This window comes from Pongo abelii, chromosome 5 (assembly GCF_028885655.2).
Source record: "Pongo abelii isolate AG06213 chromosome 5, NHGRI_mPonAbe1-v2.0_pri, whole genome shotgun sequence".
Lineage (NCBI taxonomy): Eukaryota > Metazoa > Chordata > Mammalia > Primates > Hominidae > Pongo > Pongo abelii.
The window spans coordinates 156427335-156448184 of record NC_071990.2 but is presented as its reverse complement, the minus strand read 5'-3'; the positions used below and the strand labels follow the sequence as shown (position 1 = coordinate 156448184).

The 20850-nt window shown below is 41.8% G+C and overlaps 1 protein-coding gene and 1 long non-coding RNA gene across 19 annotated transcripts in view; one reads left to right on the top strand and one right to left on the bottom strand.

Moving 5' to 3' along the window:
- SCAF8 (SR-related CTD associated factor 8) overlaps nt 1-16749 on the bottom strand; it is a 229923-nt gene extending 213174 nt beyond the window's left edge. For 5 of the 18 annotated variants that reach the window (XR_010140383.1, XR_010140384.1, XR_010140385.1 and 2 more), the window contains exons 1-2: nt 16171-16683; nt 8097-8159 (exon numbers count right to left, since the gene is read on the bottom strand). Coding sequence is in view for 11 of the 18 variants with exons in the window: in XM_063725070.1 (XP_063581140.1) it covers nt 16171-16306; nt 16551-16678 (264 nt within the window). In the remaining 7 variants the exon portion in view is untranslated. Of the gene's footprint in view, nt 1-8096; nt 8160-16170 lie in introns of all 18 variants that reach the window. The other 13 variants (XR_010140387.1, XR_010140388.1, XM_063725067.1 and 10 more) reach the window with 9 other exon arrangements.
- LOC129060112 (uncharacterized) lies at nt 531-15569 on the top strand. Its single transcript, XR_008526538.1, has 2 exons — nt 531-736; nt 15405-15569. It is a non-coding gene; the product is annotated as an uncharacterized LOC129060112 (long non-coding RNA).
- Nucleotides 16750-20850: the final 4101 nt, after the last annotated feature.

Genomic DNA, 20850 nt, shown 5'->3' with positions numbered 1-20850 from the left:
CCCCATCCACCCTATCCCCCCCAAATTATTGTTCTCCTCAATCTTCTTTCTCTCCCTGATTTGCCCATCTAAGTGACTGGTACCATACCCTTAAATCAACCTAGTTACTTAAACCAAAGCCCTGGCAACACCCATCTTCCTCATATCCAGCTCCCTATTATTACTAAACTTCTACTGCAGTCATCCCTTCCTCTTCTCCCTATTAGTATTACTTTAATTGAGCCCCTCATCTTCTCTAGACTAATTTAACCTTCCTATCCCAAACTCATCCCGCCATTGCCATTCCCTGCTCCACAAAGATGCTAGTCATTTTTCCAAAACAAATTTAAAACTTGTGCTTTAATTTAAAGCCCTTCAGACTCTCAATTCCCTTTTGATTTAGAAGGAGGTCCTATGCATGCTATGTAAAGGCCCTTCATCAGAAAACCCAAGCTTAATTCTCTAATCACTCCTGCCTACCCTATCCCCTACCCAAAGCTGCAATTTCCTTGACAATGAGCTTTTACGTTTTGCACACAATGCCTCCACCCTTTCTACTATATACATCACAGTGTACACAGCAGAAAGTACACAAAGTATACACAGGCGACATCACTACTCTTCATATCATAATGCTCATCACATTACTTTTTATCATATTCCCAGCCCCACCCCATCAGAAAGAGCTTTCTGAGGAAAAGGCTGTGTAGGTATCTAATGTTGCAGACTACCCTGCAGAATGGCTGACAGATGGCAAGTAAGTAACAAAGCTCAAACAACCAGCAACTTTCCGTGCACTCTTTCCAACCACCAGATGCTATTACTATTAAAACCTTCATAGGCTATTATTGTATTACAGCAATCTGAAAACTGTTTTGTAATTAAAATGAAAAAATCGATAATTGTGTAGGACTAGCAAAATAAGAGATTTTAGGCCGGGTGCGGTGGCTCATGCCTGTAATCCCACCACTTTGGGAGGCTAAGGCAGGCAGATCACCACGGTCGGGAGTTCGAGACCAGACTAATCAACCAGGAGAAACCCCATCTCTACTAAAAATACAAAATTAGCCAAGCATGGTGGTGCCATGCCTGTAATCCCAGCTACTCCGGAGGATGAGGCAGGAGAATCGCTTGAACCCGGGAGGCAGAGGTTGCAGTGAGCCAAGATGGCGCCACTGCACTCCAGCCTGGGCGACAGAGCAAAACTCCATCTCAAAAAAAAGACTTTATTCATAGGCCTTCACCCATAGGATTATTTGGAATTAATAAACTGTTACAGCTCTAAGAGGACTCAGACATCTAATTCTTTGCTTTTGCAAATAAATCAAAGTACTGATTAGGAAATTTTGCACAAGAATGATGCTGCAGCCTCTAAGCAACTCCTTTAGGATTTTACTACTCTTCAGCTAAGTTGCTCACAACTTTCATTCTTGAAATTACCACCAAAACAGAGACAGGCTTCTAAAAACTTCTGAGTTATCTCATAAAATGAGAATAAGGATTTGGAATTTCTTGTTCAACAGAAATTGCTATAAAAATTAAAACCTTATTTCTTGATGTTAAAAAAAAAGCCAAAGATATTAATAATCTTCACAAAGGCAAATTTAAAAACCACTCATAGAAGTCATTTCAGCAAAAAAAAAAAAAAAAAAAAAGTAACATGGTAAAAATTCATCTTGACAATTTTTATTCGAAGGTGCTGATATTCAGCCAGAGACAAGATGGATAATCTGCAAACAGTTCTTAAGCTTTTATTAACATTTAGTAAATAAATACGAGTCCTATTAGTAAACTTTGTCCCTATTTTAAGAAAACCACGTAAGCAACTATATCCACAGTGGCTCTCAACTTTGGATAGTAATCATTCTCGTTCTCATTTATTCATTAAAGCCTTTTTATGTATGTGAATAACATTTTTTAAAAGTTCTATAATGCACATGTACTTATCAGTAAATTAGGTCTGGGTTGTTTGTGCCAATTAGTGCAGTTTTATTTTATTGTCTTCCTTTAGCGAGTGCAGTAACGCACTGAAATCATAATGACTAAGAATCACTTTCAAATAAATATTACACTTCACAAAAAAGGAAGAGATAGAAAGCAATGAGCTAACCTTTTAAAATTTTGCCCCCTTTGCTTAATTTTTTAAATCAACTTTCCCAACAACAATCCTCTCTGCAATTAAAATGTAAACAACTTTCAGTAAATAAAATGGTACTAAATGAGGAAAAACAAACATGCATTGCTAGTACACACACACAGAGAAATGAATGTAAACTCCATGAAGGCAGAGGCTTGTTTTGGTTTTTCATTTGGTCTGTTTTGTACACTGTTGAATCCTAGTGCCTAAAACAGTATCTGCACGTAGTCAATGCAAAAAAAAATGTGTTAAATTTTCCACCAGGCAGCTTTTCAAGTTGTTTTGCTCTGTTTTTGATGTTAAAATAAGCACTATAAGGCCTTTATGAGCTATACTATACTGCTCAATTATAATTCTTGTTTACAAGTAGCAAGTTATTAATCAAGTTCTCGCGTTTCTAAGTTTATTGCTGGGCCCAGCAAAGTATATAGCCTTTGGCCTGTTTTGATAGGCCCTCAAACTAAGGATGGTATATGTATACATATATGGGGTTTTTTTTTGTTTTGAGATAGGGTCTTGCTCTGTCACCCAGGCTGGAGTAAAGTGGCACGATCTCAACTCACTGCAACCTCCACCTCCCTGGATTAAGCAATCCTCCCAAGTAGCTGGGACTATAGACATGCATCACCATGCCCAGCTAATTTTTTTGTATTAATATTTTTTGTACAGACATATTGTTTCACAGTATTGCCCAGGCTGGTCTGGAACTCCTGATCTCAAGCAATCAGCCCGCCTCAGCTTCCCAAAGTACTGGGATTACAGGCCTAACCACCACACTCAGCCGAACGGTTCTATATTTTAAGGTTTGTAAAAGACGAAGAATATACAAAGAGGCCCACAACACCTAAAATATTTACTAATACTCTACAGACAAAGTTTGCTGCCCCCTGGACTGGAGATTCCACTCATAAGAGAATACATTTTCTCTAAATATATACTTTCTTTCACCAATCAGTAGAATCTGCACTACTGGATCTCTTACCTGAATCCTTCTCCATATCTAAGCCCCTGAATTTTAGAATGTTATCTGAAGAATGTTAAATAAATGCTTTGCTGTTTTGGTTTTTTATCAGAGCATAAGTAGTTATGATGTTGAAGCTAGGAAAAAGTAAATGATTAAAGTTAATTTATCTTTAATGTTTCACATACTAAAAAAAAGCAAACAAGGATGAAAGGAAAAAAGTCAAAATGGAATATAAACAGAAAAACTTGAACCTAACTGTATTTCAAATTAATAGCAAAACCACTTTAAGTAGGGGAGAAAACTAACCAAGTAATGTTTGAACATAGTATTTTAACTACATGCCCTTAGGCAAAAACAAAAAATGAATTATAAACAAACTCTAATTAATAGGTTTGTTTACAGATATATGCTTTAGCAATTCTGAAACTACTTTCTATGTATTTCAGGAATGAACAAATAATAATATATTGTAGATAACAAAAGCTAGGGTTCTTGCTGTCAAAGACAGACTTGGAAAGAGGGAAAGCTAGAATGAACCCTACTGTGTTTGACTGGAATTGAAGATACTATGATGAATTCACGGCTTTTTAGATAAACAGATACAAAACAGATGAGAAAGAGAATGTATGTATATATATAATTTACAGTTCTATCTATTGATAGATATACACACACTAAAAGAAACTGTAGAAATGGCTGATTCCTAGGCTGGGGTGGGAGTATTTTATTACACTAGAGAATAAGACAACTCAAAAAATAATGAGGACTTGTCAAAAGGACAAAGGAGCAAGCTTGCCTAGTCAAAACTGAGACAATCAGAGTATAAAGATAACTCAGTGAATTAAAAAAAAATCCATGAGTTTAGCTGGGTGCTGTGGCTTAAGCCTGTAATCCCAGCACTTTGGGAGGCCAAGGCAGATGGATCACCTGAGGCCAGGAGTTCAAGACCAGCCTGGCCAACATGGCAAAACCTCGACTCTACTAAAAATACAAAAATTATCCAGGCATGGTGTTGCGTGCCTGTAACCCCAGCTAGTCAGGAGGCTGAGGCACGAGAATCTCTTGAACCTGGGAGGTGGAGGCTGCAGTGAGCTGAGATCAAGCCACTGCACTCTAGCATGGGTGACAGTGACAGAGTGAGACTCTGTCGCCAAAAAAAAAAAAAAAAAAAACCACCATGAGTTCATACTAACACACATATACACCTATATATATAAATGGGAAAGCTTGTAGAGAATGCGAACTAATAAATACAAAAATGATAGACTCGGAAAATCACCATTTGGCAATCACCATTAGTTCTGATTCAGATAAGAAGACACTAAAATAAACGGTGAAAATTTGACGAGTAGCAAGGTATTCGCATCAGAGTATCTCCCCAGAAGATACTACTAATAGTTACAAAGGAAACACAGTAACTATACAGTAGGGAAACCCTGCAGATAAAAATTAACACCCCAGCCTGAGCAACATAGCCCAACCTCCTCTCTACCAAAAATCTAAAAAATCAGGCAGGCATGGTGGCATGCACCTATAGTCCCAGCTACTCAGAAGGCTGATGTCAAAGGACTGCTTAAACCCAGAAGTTCGAGGCTGCAGTGAGCCATGATCACACCACTGCACTCAAACCTGGGCAACAGAGCAAGATCCCTGTCTCTTTAAAAAATAAATAAACAAAAGCTCTACATCCCTATTAATGGAATATATGGACAACATGATTCTTGATATGGTGCGCTGAGAGGAATACAATATTACTCCTGGAGTGTTCCTGCCAAAAATATAGAGCCCAAACCTAATCATGAAGGAGCAGCAAATCAATATTAAAGCAATTCTAAAAATACGGGCCTGTTTTAATCATCATCTTAAAGGTCATACAAGAAAAGAGTAACCAATTGATTCACATTAAGGGAGACTAAGACAAGTGAATGTAAGGTGTGATGTAGAATTTAGTCTAGTAAGGACATTATTGGTATGGTTAGTGAAATCTGAATACGATCTACAGACAACAGTACTGTATGAAAGTTAGTTTCTTGATTTTGATAATTGTACTATAGTTAAATAAAATGCGCTTGTTTTTAAAATATACACAGAGTTATTCAGAGGTAAAGGGTACCATGAATTGCAATTTATTCTCAAAATGTTCAGAAAAGAAATTATGTGTTCATTTGTATGTGAAGAGACAGTAAGAAAGCAAACATGGTTACAGGAGGCAGAGAAATCTGGATGAAGTATACACAAAAATTCTTCATCATTCTTACTATTTTTCTATGAATGGGAAGTTATAAAAAGAATGAGAAAAAATAAATTTGTATTTGGACATAATACCAGTAAAAACGAAACAACCAACCAAAAAAACCTATGAAGAATTGAATGATGGTTCCCCTTTACACCTAGCACCAGGGGTTGAGAACTAGGTCCTTCTAATTCCTGCTCTAATGCTTACAGAACTGCATTTCCTTGGAAAAATCACAACTGTTGGGCCTCAGTTTCCTTGTCTGTAAAATGGGATGACACCTATCCAACCATTCTCACAAAGTTAAAACTAAAGATCCACGGAAACATGGTAATGGCTGCAGAAAAAGAGGGCAGAGTATAAAATACTACATATTATAAAGGGGTTCACTTTTTTCTAATACCTACTTTTTTTTCTTTTTAATTTTTGTGAGTACACAGTAGGTACATAGACTTGTGTACATAAGATGTTTTAATAAAGTGGTTAACTTCCCCCCGCCAACCCCCACCCACACCCGGCCAGAGTCTTGCTCTGTCCCCCAGGCTGCAGTGCAGTGGCACAATCTCAGCTCACTGCCACCTCTCCCTCCCTGGTTCAAGCGATTCTCCTGCCTCAGCCTCCTGAGTAGCTGGGATTAAAGGTGCACGCCACCACACCTGGCTAATTTTTATATTTAGTAGAGACAGGGTTTCAACATGTTGGCCAGGCTGGTCTCAAACTCCTGACCTCGTGATCCACCCACCTCGGCCTCCCAAAGTGCTGGGATTACAGGCGTGAGCCACTGTGCCCAGCAAAGTGGTTAACTTCTAATAAATGTTTGGTAAATTAAAAGTACTTCAAAAATATGTAAGACAGATTTTTTTCATCATAGTGAGCAGCTGTTACAGAAACTAGACATTTGCTATATCATGTTTTGATTTGTAAAAAACAAAATTACTTATTCAAAACTCACTTGAAGGGCAAAAAAGATTTTAAAAATGTTTTTTACTCCAGAGGATTTTACTCATATATTTAAAATATTTCAACAAACTCAAACACTTATGTCTATTTTTTCTTAACCATAAAACTTCATGGTATCAAAAACATTGCTAGATCAAAGAAAGTCATTAACTAGGATTTGGTCAACCTTTGAGACATTGATCACTGTACAGAAATCTTTATTTCCCAAGTTCTACACACTAAAGTACATGGCAAACTATTTCATCTTTCATTGATAAGCTACTCAAATGAACCCTGAGGAATCACATCAAATTCAGAAAATATTTATAAAAAGGACATCAAATTTCTCAGGTACTTAAAAGTTTGCTTTAAAAATGAAAATACTTATCAGTTTATTCTTCTAAATTCATAAGGTTTGGTCTCCACTTAATAGTTGCTTTTTAAAATCATATGCATGTGGAGACTAATGATTCTCACTGACAAAAGAAAACATTCTTAAAGCTGTATTTTATAAGAAATAGTTAAGATTCCAAAATATCAAATGGAGATTTTAAAACATATGTAACAGACAATTTTGTATAAAACAATGTAGCTAGTCATATTTTCCCACTGTTTGAAAAATCATTTAACTAAGTCTACCTGTTCAGTCTCTATTTTGAACAGTGGACAGGCAATCTGTACTCTAAGAGGCAAAATGCTAAGAACGGATCAGGCTGCAACCAACATAGTTCCTAGCAAAGAAGCAATGCTGGAGTCAGTAATGCCTGCACAGCCTCCCCAGCTCTGCAGCAAGTTCAATACACAAACTGCTAATGAGACAAAAGGAAAAGAACCACAACAACATAGGCTCCAAGAGGGCATGGCTTTTGCTTGTCTGGTTTACCACTATATCCCAGGAGATGGAAAAAAAATCCCTAGGCTGCGATACATGTTCATTAAATATTAGTTACATGCATGAACAAATTAATGAAAGAATGAAATCCTACATCTTTCAAGTCAATCTATATAAATTACATTAAGTTGCAGAATTATTTTAAAAACAAATCTGGCATACATCAACTTAATAGTCAAAATTGTCTTTAGAGAACATAAGCAACCTAGTCCCCATTCTGACTAAATAAAGAAATGTCAAAGTTACTGAGATTTTTCCTGACCTATAGTAGGTATTTTAATACATTTACATAGCCTTCTTTAAGTTTAAAGGACGGCTGTATCAGAAACTCTTATAAAACAAAATTAGAAAGACAAAACAAATGCATAAAATCAAAATCAGAAAAAGCAAATGCATCATGTTTACCATCAAATATGAGATAGAATCCATTTAGGTAAGAAATCACAAACTATAGAAACATTTCTCATCAGCATTTATTTCTCATAACCAATAGTACCTCTACCACAATCTGCTGCCTCTATAATTAGAATATCAAAAATTCAATTGTCTTTATTCCTATAGCATATATGTCAATAATTTGTCATCTTATAATGACAAAGAAATTCTTCAAACGGTGTATTTTATTATTAAATTAAGAGGTCTGCAATTCACTCAAATAGTTCTCTTTTGTAAAATCACATGGAGCAGAATACAAGTAAACACAACAAAAGTTTATATATGACTTATGCTCACTATTGAGCGTAAAACTTTTTTCTCCAATTAACCTATTTTTTGTGAAGCAATTCAACTTATTCCCTAGATGCTCTCTTTTAAGACTACCAATCTTTTCTAAGTGACAAACTTCATTCTGCTTCCCAAGTACTAACCATATAATCAAATACACTATTCCACTACCAATTGAAACCTAACATATTCCAAAGGGCCTGCCTTATGTGGGTTATCATCATCTTACTATGCTTCTTGTGTCCATGCTGCTGGAAAAGCAGTCTGTACAAGCAGGAGTAGAGGCACAATCCTGAGAGAGAGGAGTAGAGAAAGATGTTGAGAACACAAAACCACACAAAATGAGCTCACTTAAAAGTTCAGGAGCTCAGCCAGTGTTCAAGGTCAAGGTTGATTACATTCTTTCACACCATTATGAGTTAGAAGTTGTCCAAAACAGCATAACTGGCCTTAGAAAGAGATACCTGAAATTGTACGTACAACTAGTAATATTATCACTAATTCTAAGCCACCGATACCCCTTCTGAAAAAGCAGCAAATGGGCTGGGCGCAGTGGCTCACACCTGTAATCCCAGCACTTTGGGAGGCCGAGGCGGGCGGATCACTTGAGGTCAGGAGTTCGAGATCAGCCTGGCCAACATGGTGAAATCCCGTCTCTACTAAAATTACAAAAATTAGCCGGGTGTGGTGGTACATGCCTGTAATTCCAGCTACTGGGGAGGCTGAGGCAGGAGAATTGCTTGAACCCGGGAGGCGGAGGTTGCAGTGAGCCGAGATCACGCCTCTGCACTCCAGCCTGGGCGAAGAAGCAAGACTCCATCTCAAAAAAAAAAAGAAGCAAATGATCATAGAATATGACTCTTTAGGACACTGGGGCTATAAAGTCCCCTAAATGTTAATCAAAATTACTATAACAAATTCAGTGCTAGTCTAGAATGAAATAATTGAACTCCACGAAACATGCATTTCAATCATGCCTAAAATTTTTTTATATTTAATGATGCGTGATTAACACTCTCAAATCATGCAGTCTCTCAAAACCATTATCAGTTTCAATTATCCTTGTATTCTATTTTTAAGGTAGGAAAAAAACTTTTATATGTCATTTCAAACAGAAAAACAGCAAAATCAGACTTCAAAATAACATAATTACTAGACAACATAAAACTCACGATGGATTTAACCTAACTGAAATCTTCAATGGACTAGTCCCCTCTCCAACTCTCCTCCCCAAAGTAATAACCAGATGTTCAGAAATGTTAACTACCTTGGCCAAGGTCATTTAGCTACCTAGGATTGCATCCATTCATTCAAGAAATCTTACTTAGTGGCCAGGCACGGTAGCACACGCCTATAACTCCAGCACTTTGAGAGGTCAAGGTGGGCAGATCTCGAGACCAGGAGTTCTACACCAGCCTGGGCAATATGGCAAGACCCCGTCTCTATTCAAAACACAAAAATGACCCAGGCATGGAGGTGCATGCCTGTGGTCCCAGCTACTCAGGAGGCTGAGGTGGGAGAATTGCTTGAGGCAGAGAGGCAGAGGTTGCAGTGAGCCCTGATGGCACCACTGCCCTTGAGCCTGGACGAACAGAGCAAGACCCAGTCTCAAAAAAGAAAGAAAGAAAAAGAAAAAGAAGAAAAAAATCTTTACTTCACATACATACTGTGTATTGAGATACTGTGCTATGAACCAAGGACATGAAACAAAGGAAATATAGTCACTGTCCTCATACAGCTTATTATCTAGTGGTAAAGACTATTTAAATTACTTAAAATTGTTATGATCACTGGAAGAAAAAGCACAGTGTTTTAAGACAGTTTAACAGGAGACCTAAATCAGTGATTCTGAACCAGGGTCACTGTGCCCCCAAAGAAACATTTAATAATGTCTGGAAACATTTTTGGCTGTCATAATTGTGGAGGGTGCTAGTGGCATCTAATGCATAGAGGCTAGGGATGCTGTAAACATCCTGGAACGCATAGGACTGCTCCCCAAGCAAACAAGTATCCAGCCCAAAATATCAATAGTTTCGAAGATACTTAGATCTTGGGTTCTCATATGAGCAGAAAGGGGTTAGTGAAAGACTTCCTTCCTTTATAACACTAATATGCTACATCTTTAAAGGACTTTCACAAGGTAAAAAGAAAAAAAATATAGCCTGACTGACAGAATTAACCAGAACTCCCTCTAGAAAATGATAATAGGAAAGGAAAAGCAGAGACAGATTCCCTGGTAGATGAAAATAAAAGACAAATGCAGTGTTTTATAGCTGCTTCCCATAAATTCCCTATCCTGAACCATCAACAAAGGAAAAATAGACAAACTAAAAACAAATTTCACATGTTTATATTATTCCCTCTACCTTTTCCACTTTTCTCTACCAACCCATGTCTACTACTAGATGTTGGTGAGATTATAAAAAGTCTTGTAGTTAGACAAAATACCCACCCTGGATACAAATTTGGAAGTAAAATAAAATGGAGATGGGAGTTCACTTTATAGAACAGAAAAATGTAGTAGATATTAAATTGATTCTGGAAAGCCCACACCCTGGAACAGTTTAAAGATTAATCTATCCGAAAGGATCCCAAAGACAAAAAATACTAAGAATTTAGGTATCCTAAATATAATTGAAGGTAACAGAATCCTCTCAATTTATGAACTAAGGTAAATCCAGAAATTAAACTGAAATTATTCTTCTGACATATCTCAAACCTACATATCTGGTCCTACATCTTCCCACTCAGCCTATTCAGAGCAGCAAGAGAAATAGATCATGGCGGAAAGGCTACATTGTAATACACTAGCTATACAAAGGACCTGAAAAAAATAGATCACTGATTGCTATTTCATTATATTAAAGATTTACTGTTAACTTTTTTGAAGTGTGATTAATGGTAAAGGGACTACTTTTGTTTTTTGTTTTTTTTTTTAAGTACTTGAAATTTAAAAGAATCTGGCCAGGGGCAGTGGCCCACACCTGTAATCCCAGTACTTTGGGAGGTCAACACAGCAGGATCATTAAAGGCTGGGAGTTCAAGAAAAGCCTGGACAACATATTGACACCTCCCACCCATCCCTACAAAAAATTTAAAAATTAGGTGTGCATAGTGGCACATGCCTGTATTCCTAGTTACTCAGGAAGCTGAAGCAGGAAGATCCCTTGAGCCCAGGAGATTGAGGTTACAGTAAGCTATGATCCTGTCCTTGCACTCTAGCCTGGGCAAGAGAGACTCAGTCTTAAACAATAACAACAACAATCTGCTGTATTTTAAAATGCCCTCTCAAACTAAAGAACAGGTCATGCACTGCCACTGTCTCACGACCCCTTTTCAAAGAAACAAAAAAGGAAACAAAAAAACAATAGAACAAGATCCTATCAGAATGACCTCCAAATAGTGATCATTCTTAAGTAGAGAGTGTAGATATGCAGCTCACATAAAACTGCTGCATTCCAGCAATCAATGCAGTCCCAAAGTAATCCACAGATTTAGGCAGTTCAATCTGCGACCCTTTACACTAGGAAGAAATGCTAAATCATTACAAGTGCCACCATCTCAGAGCAGCAGCAACTGCAATAGCTTGCACTCATAATTCTCTTATGGTTAACTGCTCACCCATTGACTCTGAGGAAATCTTGTATTCTAATCTGAACTTATGTCTTTCATCATTTCAGAATTGAAAGTAGTGATCATGGGATTAAACTTTCATCACAGTGATGATGTTTAAATAGAAATTATTTTTCTCCCACATAATTAGCACGGGGCACTTAAAAAATAAATTATTGAGCCTAAATCTCATTTAACTCATGAGAAGAGAAATTTAGCACATAATTCCTGCACAATTAAAGGATCTTCTGACATAGTAATTTTTAACACAGAAGTGAAAGGTCAACTCCTTTGAGAAATTATGGTAGGGAGGGTAGACATGACAAAAACAACTCATACATATCTTGCATAAAGTCTGGGATTTTCATAGCTGAAACTCATCCACAGTTTGCATATTAAAAATCTATAGTATTGGGGTTTTTTGTTTTTTTTGTTTTTTTTTAAGCAGTCTCACACTGTTGCCCAGGCTAGAGTGCAGTGGCTATTCACAGGTGCAGTAATCACTCTATAGCCTCGAACTCCTGGGCTCAACAGATCCTCCCGCCTCAGCCTCCCAAGTAGCTAGGACTACACACACCCACAATTCACAAAAATCTATACTCCTAAAGTCTCTGGCATCTTCCTGGTTTTCAAACCAATGATCTCCACAAAATTAAAAGATGGGGGTGATAAAATTCAGTCTGGAAAAACCTGAGCCTTAGCAAGCCATAAAAGGTGAGTATTTTTTGTATTTTAAACATTTAATTTGGGGCAGGCACCATGGCTTAGGCCTGTAATCCCAGCACTTTGGGAGGGAAGGTAGGCAGATCCCCTGAGCTCAGGAGTTCAAGACCAGCCAGGGCAACATGGCAAACTCCATCTCTACAAAACAAAAACAATTAGCCTGAAACAATTAGCCTGGCGTGGTGACCTGTCAACAGCAAGTACCTGTCTCAATTTTTCTGATTCAGGGTTGCACTGTTGCCCGGACCAGAGTGCAGTGGTGCAGCTCACTGCAGCCTCCACCTTCCTGGGTCATGAGATCCTCCCACCTCAGCACCTGCCCCCTCCTTTACAGCCCTTCACCCAAGTTGGGACTACAGGCACGCGCCACCGTGACCAGCTAATTTGTGTTGTTGTTGTTTTGTAGAGATGGGGGTTTCGCCATGCTGGCCAGGCTAGCGTGGAACTCCTGAGCTCAAGTCATCTGCCCACCTCGGCCTCCCAAAGGGATGGGATTACAGGCATGACCCATCGAGCCCAGCCTATTTTAAATATTTTAAGGTGAAGTATCAAAATATCTTGTTGACAAACATTCCTGATTATTCTTAGAGCTAAATTTTGATTCCTTACAAAGCAAATGGAATTGACAATTCAATGTTTCAAAGATACTTTTAAATTTAGCAGAGAAAGTTGTGATGGATTAAGCCCAAAGATAAACACCTTTAAAAGCCAAACTGACTATGAGCGTCGAAAACATCCTTTTCTCCTAATCCTGCAACTAGAATTCCTTTTTAATTTTTGTAATTTGTAATACATAATTTAATGGGAAACAATCATTACTGAACTACTTCTCAGCATATACTTATTTGCAATAACGTTTACTACACATCAGCAAATATTACAACATTCACAGAAACTGCATTCAAAATAAAAAACAGTATTATGTATTGTTTTATGTTTAAAAAAAAGTATTTTTCTGAATCTTCTTCAAATATATTTCCCTTCCTCAACTCTCTGACTCTGTACTGCTATTTTTAAGCTAACCCCACTTTGAAACACGGTGAAGTTAGAGCATATAAATAAATAAGGAAGTTACAAGACTTAAGTTCTTTGAAATCCATAAGGGGAAATGGGAGAGTGCTACATACACTAAAATGGGACTACCACAAACCTCAAGTTCCTGTAAAATGAGAAAACAGGTGAAACACCTACCTAAACATGTAAATGTTAGGCCCCCTTATCCTTAATTAATATTAAAACAAAAAACTGGAATTAACATTTCTTCCCTACTGTGACAAACCACAGCACACTAACCACTTGTTTACATCTAATATTTGGGAGCTACTGTTTAAAACGTCATGGATGGGCCAGGCGCAGTGGCTCATGCCTGTAATCCCAGCACTTCGGGAGGCCGAGGCGGGTGGATCACCTGAGGTCAGGAGTTTGAGACCAGCCTGGCCAACATGAGGAAACCCCATCTCTACTAAAAATACAAAAAATTAGCTGGGCATGGCAGTGGGCGCCTGTAATCCCAGCTACTCCGGAGGCTGAAGCAGGAGACTCACTTGAACCCAGGAGGTGGAGGTTGAATTGAGCCAAGATCTCACCATTGCACTCCAGCCTGGGCAACAAGAGCAAAACTCCGTCTCAAAAAAAAAAAAATGTCTTGGATGGCCCTTTGAGGGGGGGTACCACATTATTAGGAACCCCCCCAAAGACAGACACCCATCAAAGTGTGTGTGGGGAGGGGGGTGGCGGGGGGAATTAAAGCCAATGAGGGCAAAAAAAAGAAAAAAAAAAAAAAACCCCAGGCGTGGTGGCTCACATTTGTCATCCCAGCACTTGGGATGCCAAGGTGAAAGGATCGCTCGGGCCCAGGAGTTCAAGACCAGCCTGGGCAACATAACAAGACCTCCTCTCTATAAAAAATAAAAGTGACGGGCGTGGTGACACTGGCCTGTAATCTCACCTACTTGGGGGGCTGAGGTGAGAGTACGACCCCTTGGGCCCGGGAGGCAAAGGATGCAGTGAGCCAAGATCACACCACTGCACTCCAGCCTGGGTGACAGAATGACACTCCTCAAAAAAAGAAAGATAGCTATGAAAAAAAATGAAACACCAGGCGCAGTGGCTCACGCCCATAATCTCAGCACTTTGGGAGGCCAAGGCGGGCGGATCAGTTGAGGTCAGGAGTTTGAGAACAGCCTGGCCAACATGGTGAAACCCCGTCTTTATTAAAAATACAAAAATTAGCCGGGCGTGGTGATGCGCGCCTGTAATCCCAGCTACTCGGGACGCTGAGGCAGGAGAACCGCTTGAAACCGGGAGGTGGAGGCTACAGTGAGCTGCGATGGTGCCACTCCAGGCTGGGTAACAAGAGCGAAACTCTGTCTCAAAAAAAAGAAGATTCCCAAGTCTATTGCTCTAATTTATCAATGTTAAAAATAAAAAATGTAGTATTAAAAAAGAAAATGCTTTCCAAAAAAAGTTATGTATCACCGCTATTGAAAATAGCCCAAATATTATCTACCGTTTAGCCTCTTGGCTAAGATTCCCAAATACTGTTTTTCTTTTTAGAGAAATTAAAACAATATAAAACTATTCAACGGCATTTAAAAGTACTGTCCTATTTGGGCCGTCAAGCAAAAAGCCTCGTATTTTAAGAAGTAAATATTAAAGATACTCTTTAACAATCATAGTATTGAATAAAGTATTGGCACTTTAAGAGTTCATAAAATTTATGCTAATTTAGTTACCAGCATAATTACACTTTTTCTTTTTTTTTTTTTTTTTTTTTGGGTAGAGTCTCACTCTGTCACTGGGCTGGATTGCAGTGGCGCCGATCTCGGCTCACTGCAACCTCTGCCTCCCAGGTTCAAGCGATTCTCCTGCCTCAGCCTCCTGAGTAGCTGGGATTACAGGTGCCTGCCACTACGCCCAGCTAATTTTTTGTATTTTTAGTAGAGACAGGGTTTCACCATGTTGGCCAGGCTGGTCTTGAACTCCTGACCTCGTGATTGGCCTGCCTCGGCCTCCCAAAGTGCTGGGAATACAGGCCTGAGCCACTGTTCTCGGCCATAATTACACTTTCTAAGGCGTACGGGTAGGGATACCAATGCTGACTGTGCAGATGTGTACTTGCTATGTTTGATGTTTACATTAAGGCCTATTGAAGTCGGAGTTTAAAAAGAAATTGAATACATCAAAACCTGTCTTCTTCCAGACTAGTAAATTCAACCACACAGTGAAAATGGAATCTGCTTTTTAAAATCTCGTTTGACACGTGAATGAGCCACCGAGAAATGTTTCCCCCAGAATCTTCCATCTCTCGATGCACAGATCTCTCCCTACCATTTGTCTTTATGTCGTGATGGATTAGAAGAGGAGCGAGTAAAAATAGAAGATATTGCAGAATAACCTTTGCCTGCCTACCAACCATCCAATTAGCTCAAGTCCCTAGCTGGCAAATTACCTAGTCAACAATGCCTCAATTATAAACACTACGTGTAACGTGACCACAGATCAACACCCCGTAAGTTCATTTCCCCCACCGCCCCCAATCGGTGTTAGCCTCAAAGAGGACCCGGGAAGGTCTGGAGAGTGATGTCCAACGTCCACTTAAACCCTCAAAGGCCCAGGAAGGAGGTGGGCGGGCCAGGCCTCGGCGGAACTGACCTCGAGGGACCTGTCGGGAGTCTCCGGGGGAGGGCCCAACCGGGTCTCTCCCTCCAAGCCCGCAGCCATTCCATAGGGCGCCGGAGACGCCAGAACCTCCCTCCGCCCCAGGGCGGCCCTCCCCCAACCCTCCTCCCGGACCCGGGGGAGGGGCACCCAGAGGAGAACCACCCCTCCCCCACAGGCACTGCTAGGCCACCGCTCACCCCACCCTTAAAAAACCCGCAGGCCCGCGCCCACCCTCCGGGCCCCGGCCTCGACCAGGGGTGGGGGCGGTGCGGGCAGAAGCAGGGGAACCCGGCTGCCATACCAACCTCGCTATTGAAGGTCTTCACGGCCTCCATGTTGTCGCTGCGGAGGCCCCGAGCCCGGCGGCGGAAGAGGCGGCGGCCACTGCACTGGGTGGGGAGAGCGAGACGCGGGCTGCTGCGTGGCCGCGAGGAGGGGGCGCTGGCGGGAGAGCAGGCCGCTGCGACCTCGGGACGGAGTGGAAGGGCACGCGCTGGCGGGGAAGGGCTCCCTCAGCGGCAGCGCGGCCCCGGCATGGCCGCTAGGGCGGGGGGAGCGCCGTTCTAGGGAACAGAGGCGCTGCCGGGGCGGGTCGGCGGCGGGCGGGGGAGGGGCCGGACCGCGGCGCCTTCTCTTCTCCGCCCCGCTTCGTTTCGGTCCCCCTCCCTCTAGCCCCGTCCCCTACACTCTCCACCCCCTTCTTCCCCTTCCTCCGACGGGCTCCTGTTTCACCTCCCCGCCGCTCGGGCCGCAGGAACCAGCCCCGCTCGGCGAAGACAGAGGAGGAAGCGCTGGCAGCAGCGGCTGCGGCATCCAATATGGCGGACTCGAGTCGGGCCGCGCAGCTCGGGGATCCGCGGCGCCAGCCAGCGCGCCCCCTGGCGACTGGACCGTGCGGGCCCCGGCGGCCGCGCGGAAACCATCGAGCGCGCTGGGGCCAGAGCGTCGCCGCCCGGAGGCCCGGCGGGGCTCCTCTGCGCTCGCCTTGGCCCCGGGGCCGCCCGCGCCTCGCCCCTTCTCCGCGCCCCGCGGACGCAGGAGCCAGCGCTGTGGCATCCCGGGGAACGCCGCGGCGGGTTTGTACTGCAGGAGGAGGCAGCTCCAAAGCGCGGCTCTAAGAAGAGCCTAAACATGCCCAAGAAGCGGCAAGTTTAGGAAATGTGCGCGTTTCCCTTGTTTCCCAGTGTATTGGTCCTTTTGCACAAGCGCTAGGGTTTAGTTGTTTTTCAGAACTTTACTGGACAGTGCCGTAAACATCCGCAGCCTCCGCCAAGAAAAAGTTCCTGGTCATCTATTTAGTAACTGAACTCAATTGTTTTAATTGCACAGGGAGGGAACATTAGAAACCGAAGCCTTGGATCCGGGTTGGGGCAGGCGGCGAGGGAAGCAGGCATGCAGCAGCTCCTTGCAGGAAGTGCCCGCTGCATAGGATCTAGGGACTGGAGTGGCACAATGAGTGCATTTGTCTGCAAGGCGGGAAGGGGACCCTAGAATGCACAACACTTGAATAGATGGGAAGGGAACCCGTTTGTTTTGGAAGATGAATTGTTCTAAAGGAATTTTGCCCTAGGATACTTGGAGTAACGGTAAATACAGTATTTCTTAGATGGATTAGGAGATGCTGCTAGTAAAAATCCTTCTCGTGCAGCGCAAAATAAGGTACCAGTTTAAAAATATTTATTGATGTTAAAAGATAGGGATGTATCGTGGAACCCCGAACACTGCTGTCCTCTTGTTGAAAGTCATTTTTCAACATCACTCCCAAATTCACTCCAAGGAAGAGAGGAACATGAGGGCAGGATCGTACTTTTGGAGAGTTTTGGAATCAAGGTAGCTCCTAAGAGCTGTGCGCAGAGCCCTGTGAAACTGGGAAAGTAAGGCCCTTCTTGAGGTTTCAAGAGCCTTCATTCTACTTCTTTGGCAGCTTTCGTATAGGGACTGGCTACTGACAAGTTAACAGGGATAACTCACTAAGTGCTTTTATATTTACTTTCAAAATCTCAAATTCTGTCACAGATTTCTCCACCGTCTCCCATCTTCAGGCCTAGCCATGATGATGTTTTACCGACACTTGCAGTAGCCTCCTAACTGGTCCCTTGCTTGTCTTCCTACAGTTCATTTCCAGACAGTAGCCGAGGGATGTTTTTCTTAGGTAAATCAGATCAGGTCACTCCCTTACTTAAATCCCTTAAATACTTTCTCATTGCCCATCTGATACCATCATAACCTCTCACCATGGCCTGAAGGCCCAGCCCAGCCTGCCGCAGCTCACACCACCTTCCCTTGCTCCCTGGCTGTCCTCCTGCCACACTGGCCTTTCTGTTACTTGACAAGAAGCAGTGTTTTCATAGGTAGGACAATTGTGTCTCTTCACACAGGGTGCTGTTGCTCTTGTCCTTTCTCCATAGCTGACTCCTCCTCCTTCAATCTTCCTGAAAGAGGTCTCCTAATCCCTCCATCTAAAGGAGCATTTACTGTGGCTTGAGAAAGTACTGCACTCAGTTCTGTGCGTGCCAGATTCTCACAATCAGAAGTCACTGCTTTGAGGCCGGATGTGGTGGCTCTCGCCTGTAATCCCAGCACTTTGGGAGACCGAGGCGGGTGGATCACCTGAGGTTAGGAGTTCGAGACCAGCCTGGCCAACATGGTGAAACCCCGTCTGTACTAAAAATACAAAAAAAAGTAGCCAGGCGTGGTGGCACGCCCCTGTAGTCCCAGCTACTCGGGAGGCTGAGGCAGGAGATTCGCTTGAACCCGGGAGGCGGAGGTTGCAGCGTGCCGAGATCACGCGACTGCACTCCAGCCTGGGCAACAAGAGTGAAGCTCTCTGTCTCAAAAAGAGAAACAAAAAGAAAAGAACGGAAAAAAAGGCGCTGCTTTGGCCTGTGAGGGATTATTTAATCGGTCATACATGAAATGAGTGTTGATGGAATTACTTAGGCCTGAGAAATTAAAATGCAATACAAGCTAAAGGATAAAATCAGTGGTTAACATGCTTCACAATTTGATTTAATAAAGCTTCCGCATTCAGAATGGTAACAGAGAGCATAGTTTGATCAGGGGAAGCAGCAGGGGAAGATACAGAGAGCAGCCTAAACACAATCTTTTTTTGGGCGGGGAGGCGGGACGGAGTCTCGCTCTGTCAACAGGCTGGAGTGCAGTGGCGTGATCTCGGCTCACTGCAACCTCCACCTTCTGGGTTTAAGCGATTCTCGTGCCTCAGCCTCCTGAGTAGCTGGGATTACAGGCACGTGCAACCACACCCAGCTAATTTTTGTATTTTTAGTAGAGACGGGGTTTCACCATGTTGACCAGGATGGTCTTGATCTCCTGACCTTGTGATCCGCTTGCCTTGGCCTCCCACAGTGCTGGGATTATAGCCGCGCCCGGCTTTTATTTTTTATTTTTTATTTTTTTGAGACTGAGTTTTGCTCTTGTCGCTCAGGCTGGAGTGCAATGACGCGATCTCGGCTCACCACAGCCTCCACCTTCCAGGTTCCAGCAGTTCTCCTGCTTCAACCTCCCAAGTAGCTAGGACTACAGGCATCCGACACCACGTCCAGCTAATTTTTGTATTTTTAGTAGAGACGGGGTTTCACCATGTTGGCCAGGCTGATCTCAAACTCCTGACCTCCGGTGATTCACCCTCCTCGGCCTCCCAAAGTGCTGGGATTACAGGCATGAGCCACCTCGCCCAGCCTTAACACAATCTTAATATGAGAAGGCGATAAAGCAAGAGAAGGGTTAGAGGAGAGCCTGGGGATCCAGTGCAATGACTATATACAAAATTTATACACAACTACATACAGAGTGTGAAAACAGTACCCGTGTGTGTGTGTCTGTGTGTGTGTGTGTATGTATGTATGTATGTATCTATGCTAGGATTCTGATTGCCAGTATAACCAGCCAATTTGAGCTAGTTTAAGCATATAAGAATAATTCATTATTACAATACAGGTTTTTCTCATGTAACCAAAAGTCAGAAATATAGCTGAGTCCAAGGAAGGGACTTGAACCAAAATAGAAAACCTAAGAGACAATGTAATCTCTGCTTATCTGCTTAATTTTTCTATTGCTTTACCCAATTCTCTGTTTTATCTAGTGGAATCTATTACTTTTGGTTTTATAGTTCTAGACAACTTGAGGACCTGAATGAAGACCTCTTCCTTCCCAAATCCAAATTCCCAAGAGAAGAAATAAGGAATTTCATTGACCCAGCTTGGATTAGGTGACCATCACCAAGAAACTGACCACTAATTTGGTTCTGTAAAGACTGATATGAAATAGTGGTCAGGAGTACTTCAGTCATTGGAAGAGATATTTCATAATCTAAAGTTTCTGGTGTTCTCCTGTAAATGTTGTTATCATCAGATTGTCCCTGAGGACTAAATAGTTTCTGGGAGTAACTTACAGAGACTAATTCAGCCATGGCCAAGAGGTCAGAGTCAAAAACAATCTAGAGCAGTAGTCACCACAGAACTTTCTGGGGTCATGGAAATGTTCTGAATCTGTGCGGCCCAATTCAGTAGCACTAGCCCTGTGTGGCTACTGTGCACTTGAAATATGGCTAGGGCAGCTGAGGAAGATAATTTCCAATTTTATTTTACTTTAATTGACTCATGTTTAAGTATATGGCTAGTGGCTACCATATTGGAAAGCATAGGTCTAGCTAGAGGGTACTCGCTCCCGTGGATAGGGCACTTCTTAGATAAGGGATAATTGTGAGGTAGCACTAAGCAAAAAAAAAAAAAAAAAAAAAAAAAAAGCTTGTGAATTATCAGCTATTAGAAGGAATAATATATGTTTATGAGGTGCTTTTAAAATGGGGCAAAAACCTGGAGCATTGTCTAAATTAAAACTAATTCCCATCCAATTGGAAAAAAGAAAACTTAGGAAGCAAACATTTCAGAATGCTTAGTAAATTAGGGTATAGAGACAAATGAATAATTATACTACCAATAAAATGATTTTTAAAAGATTGTGGG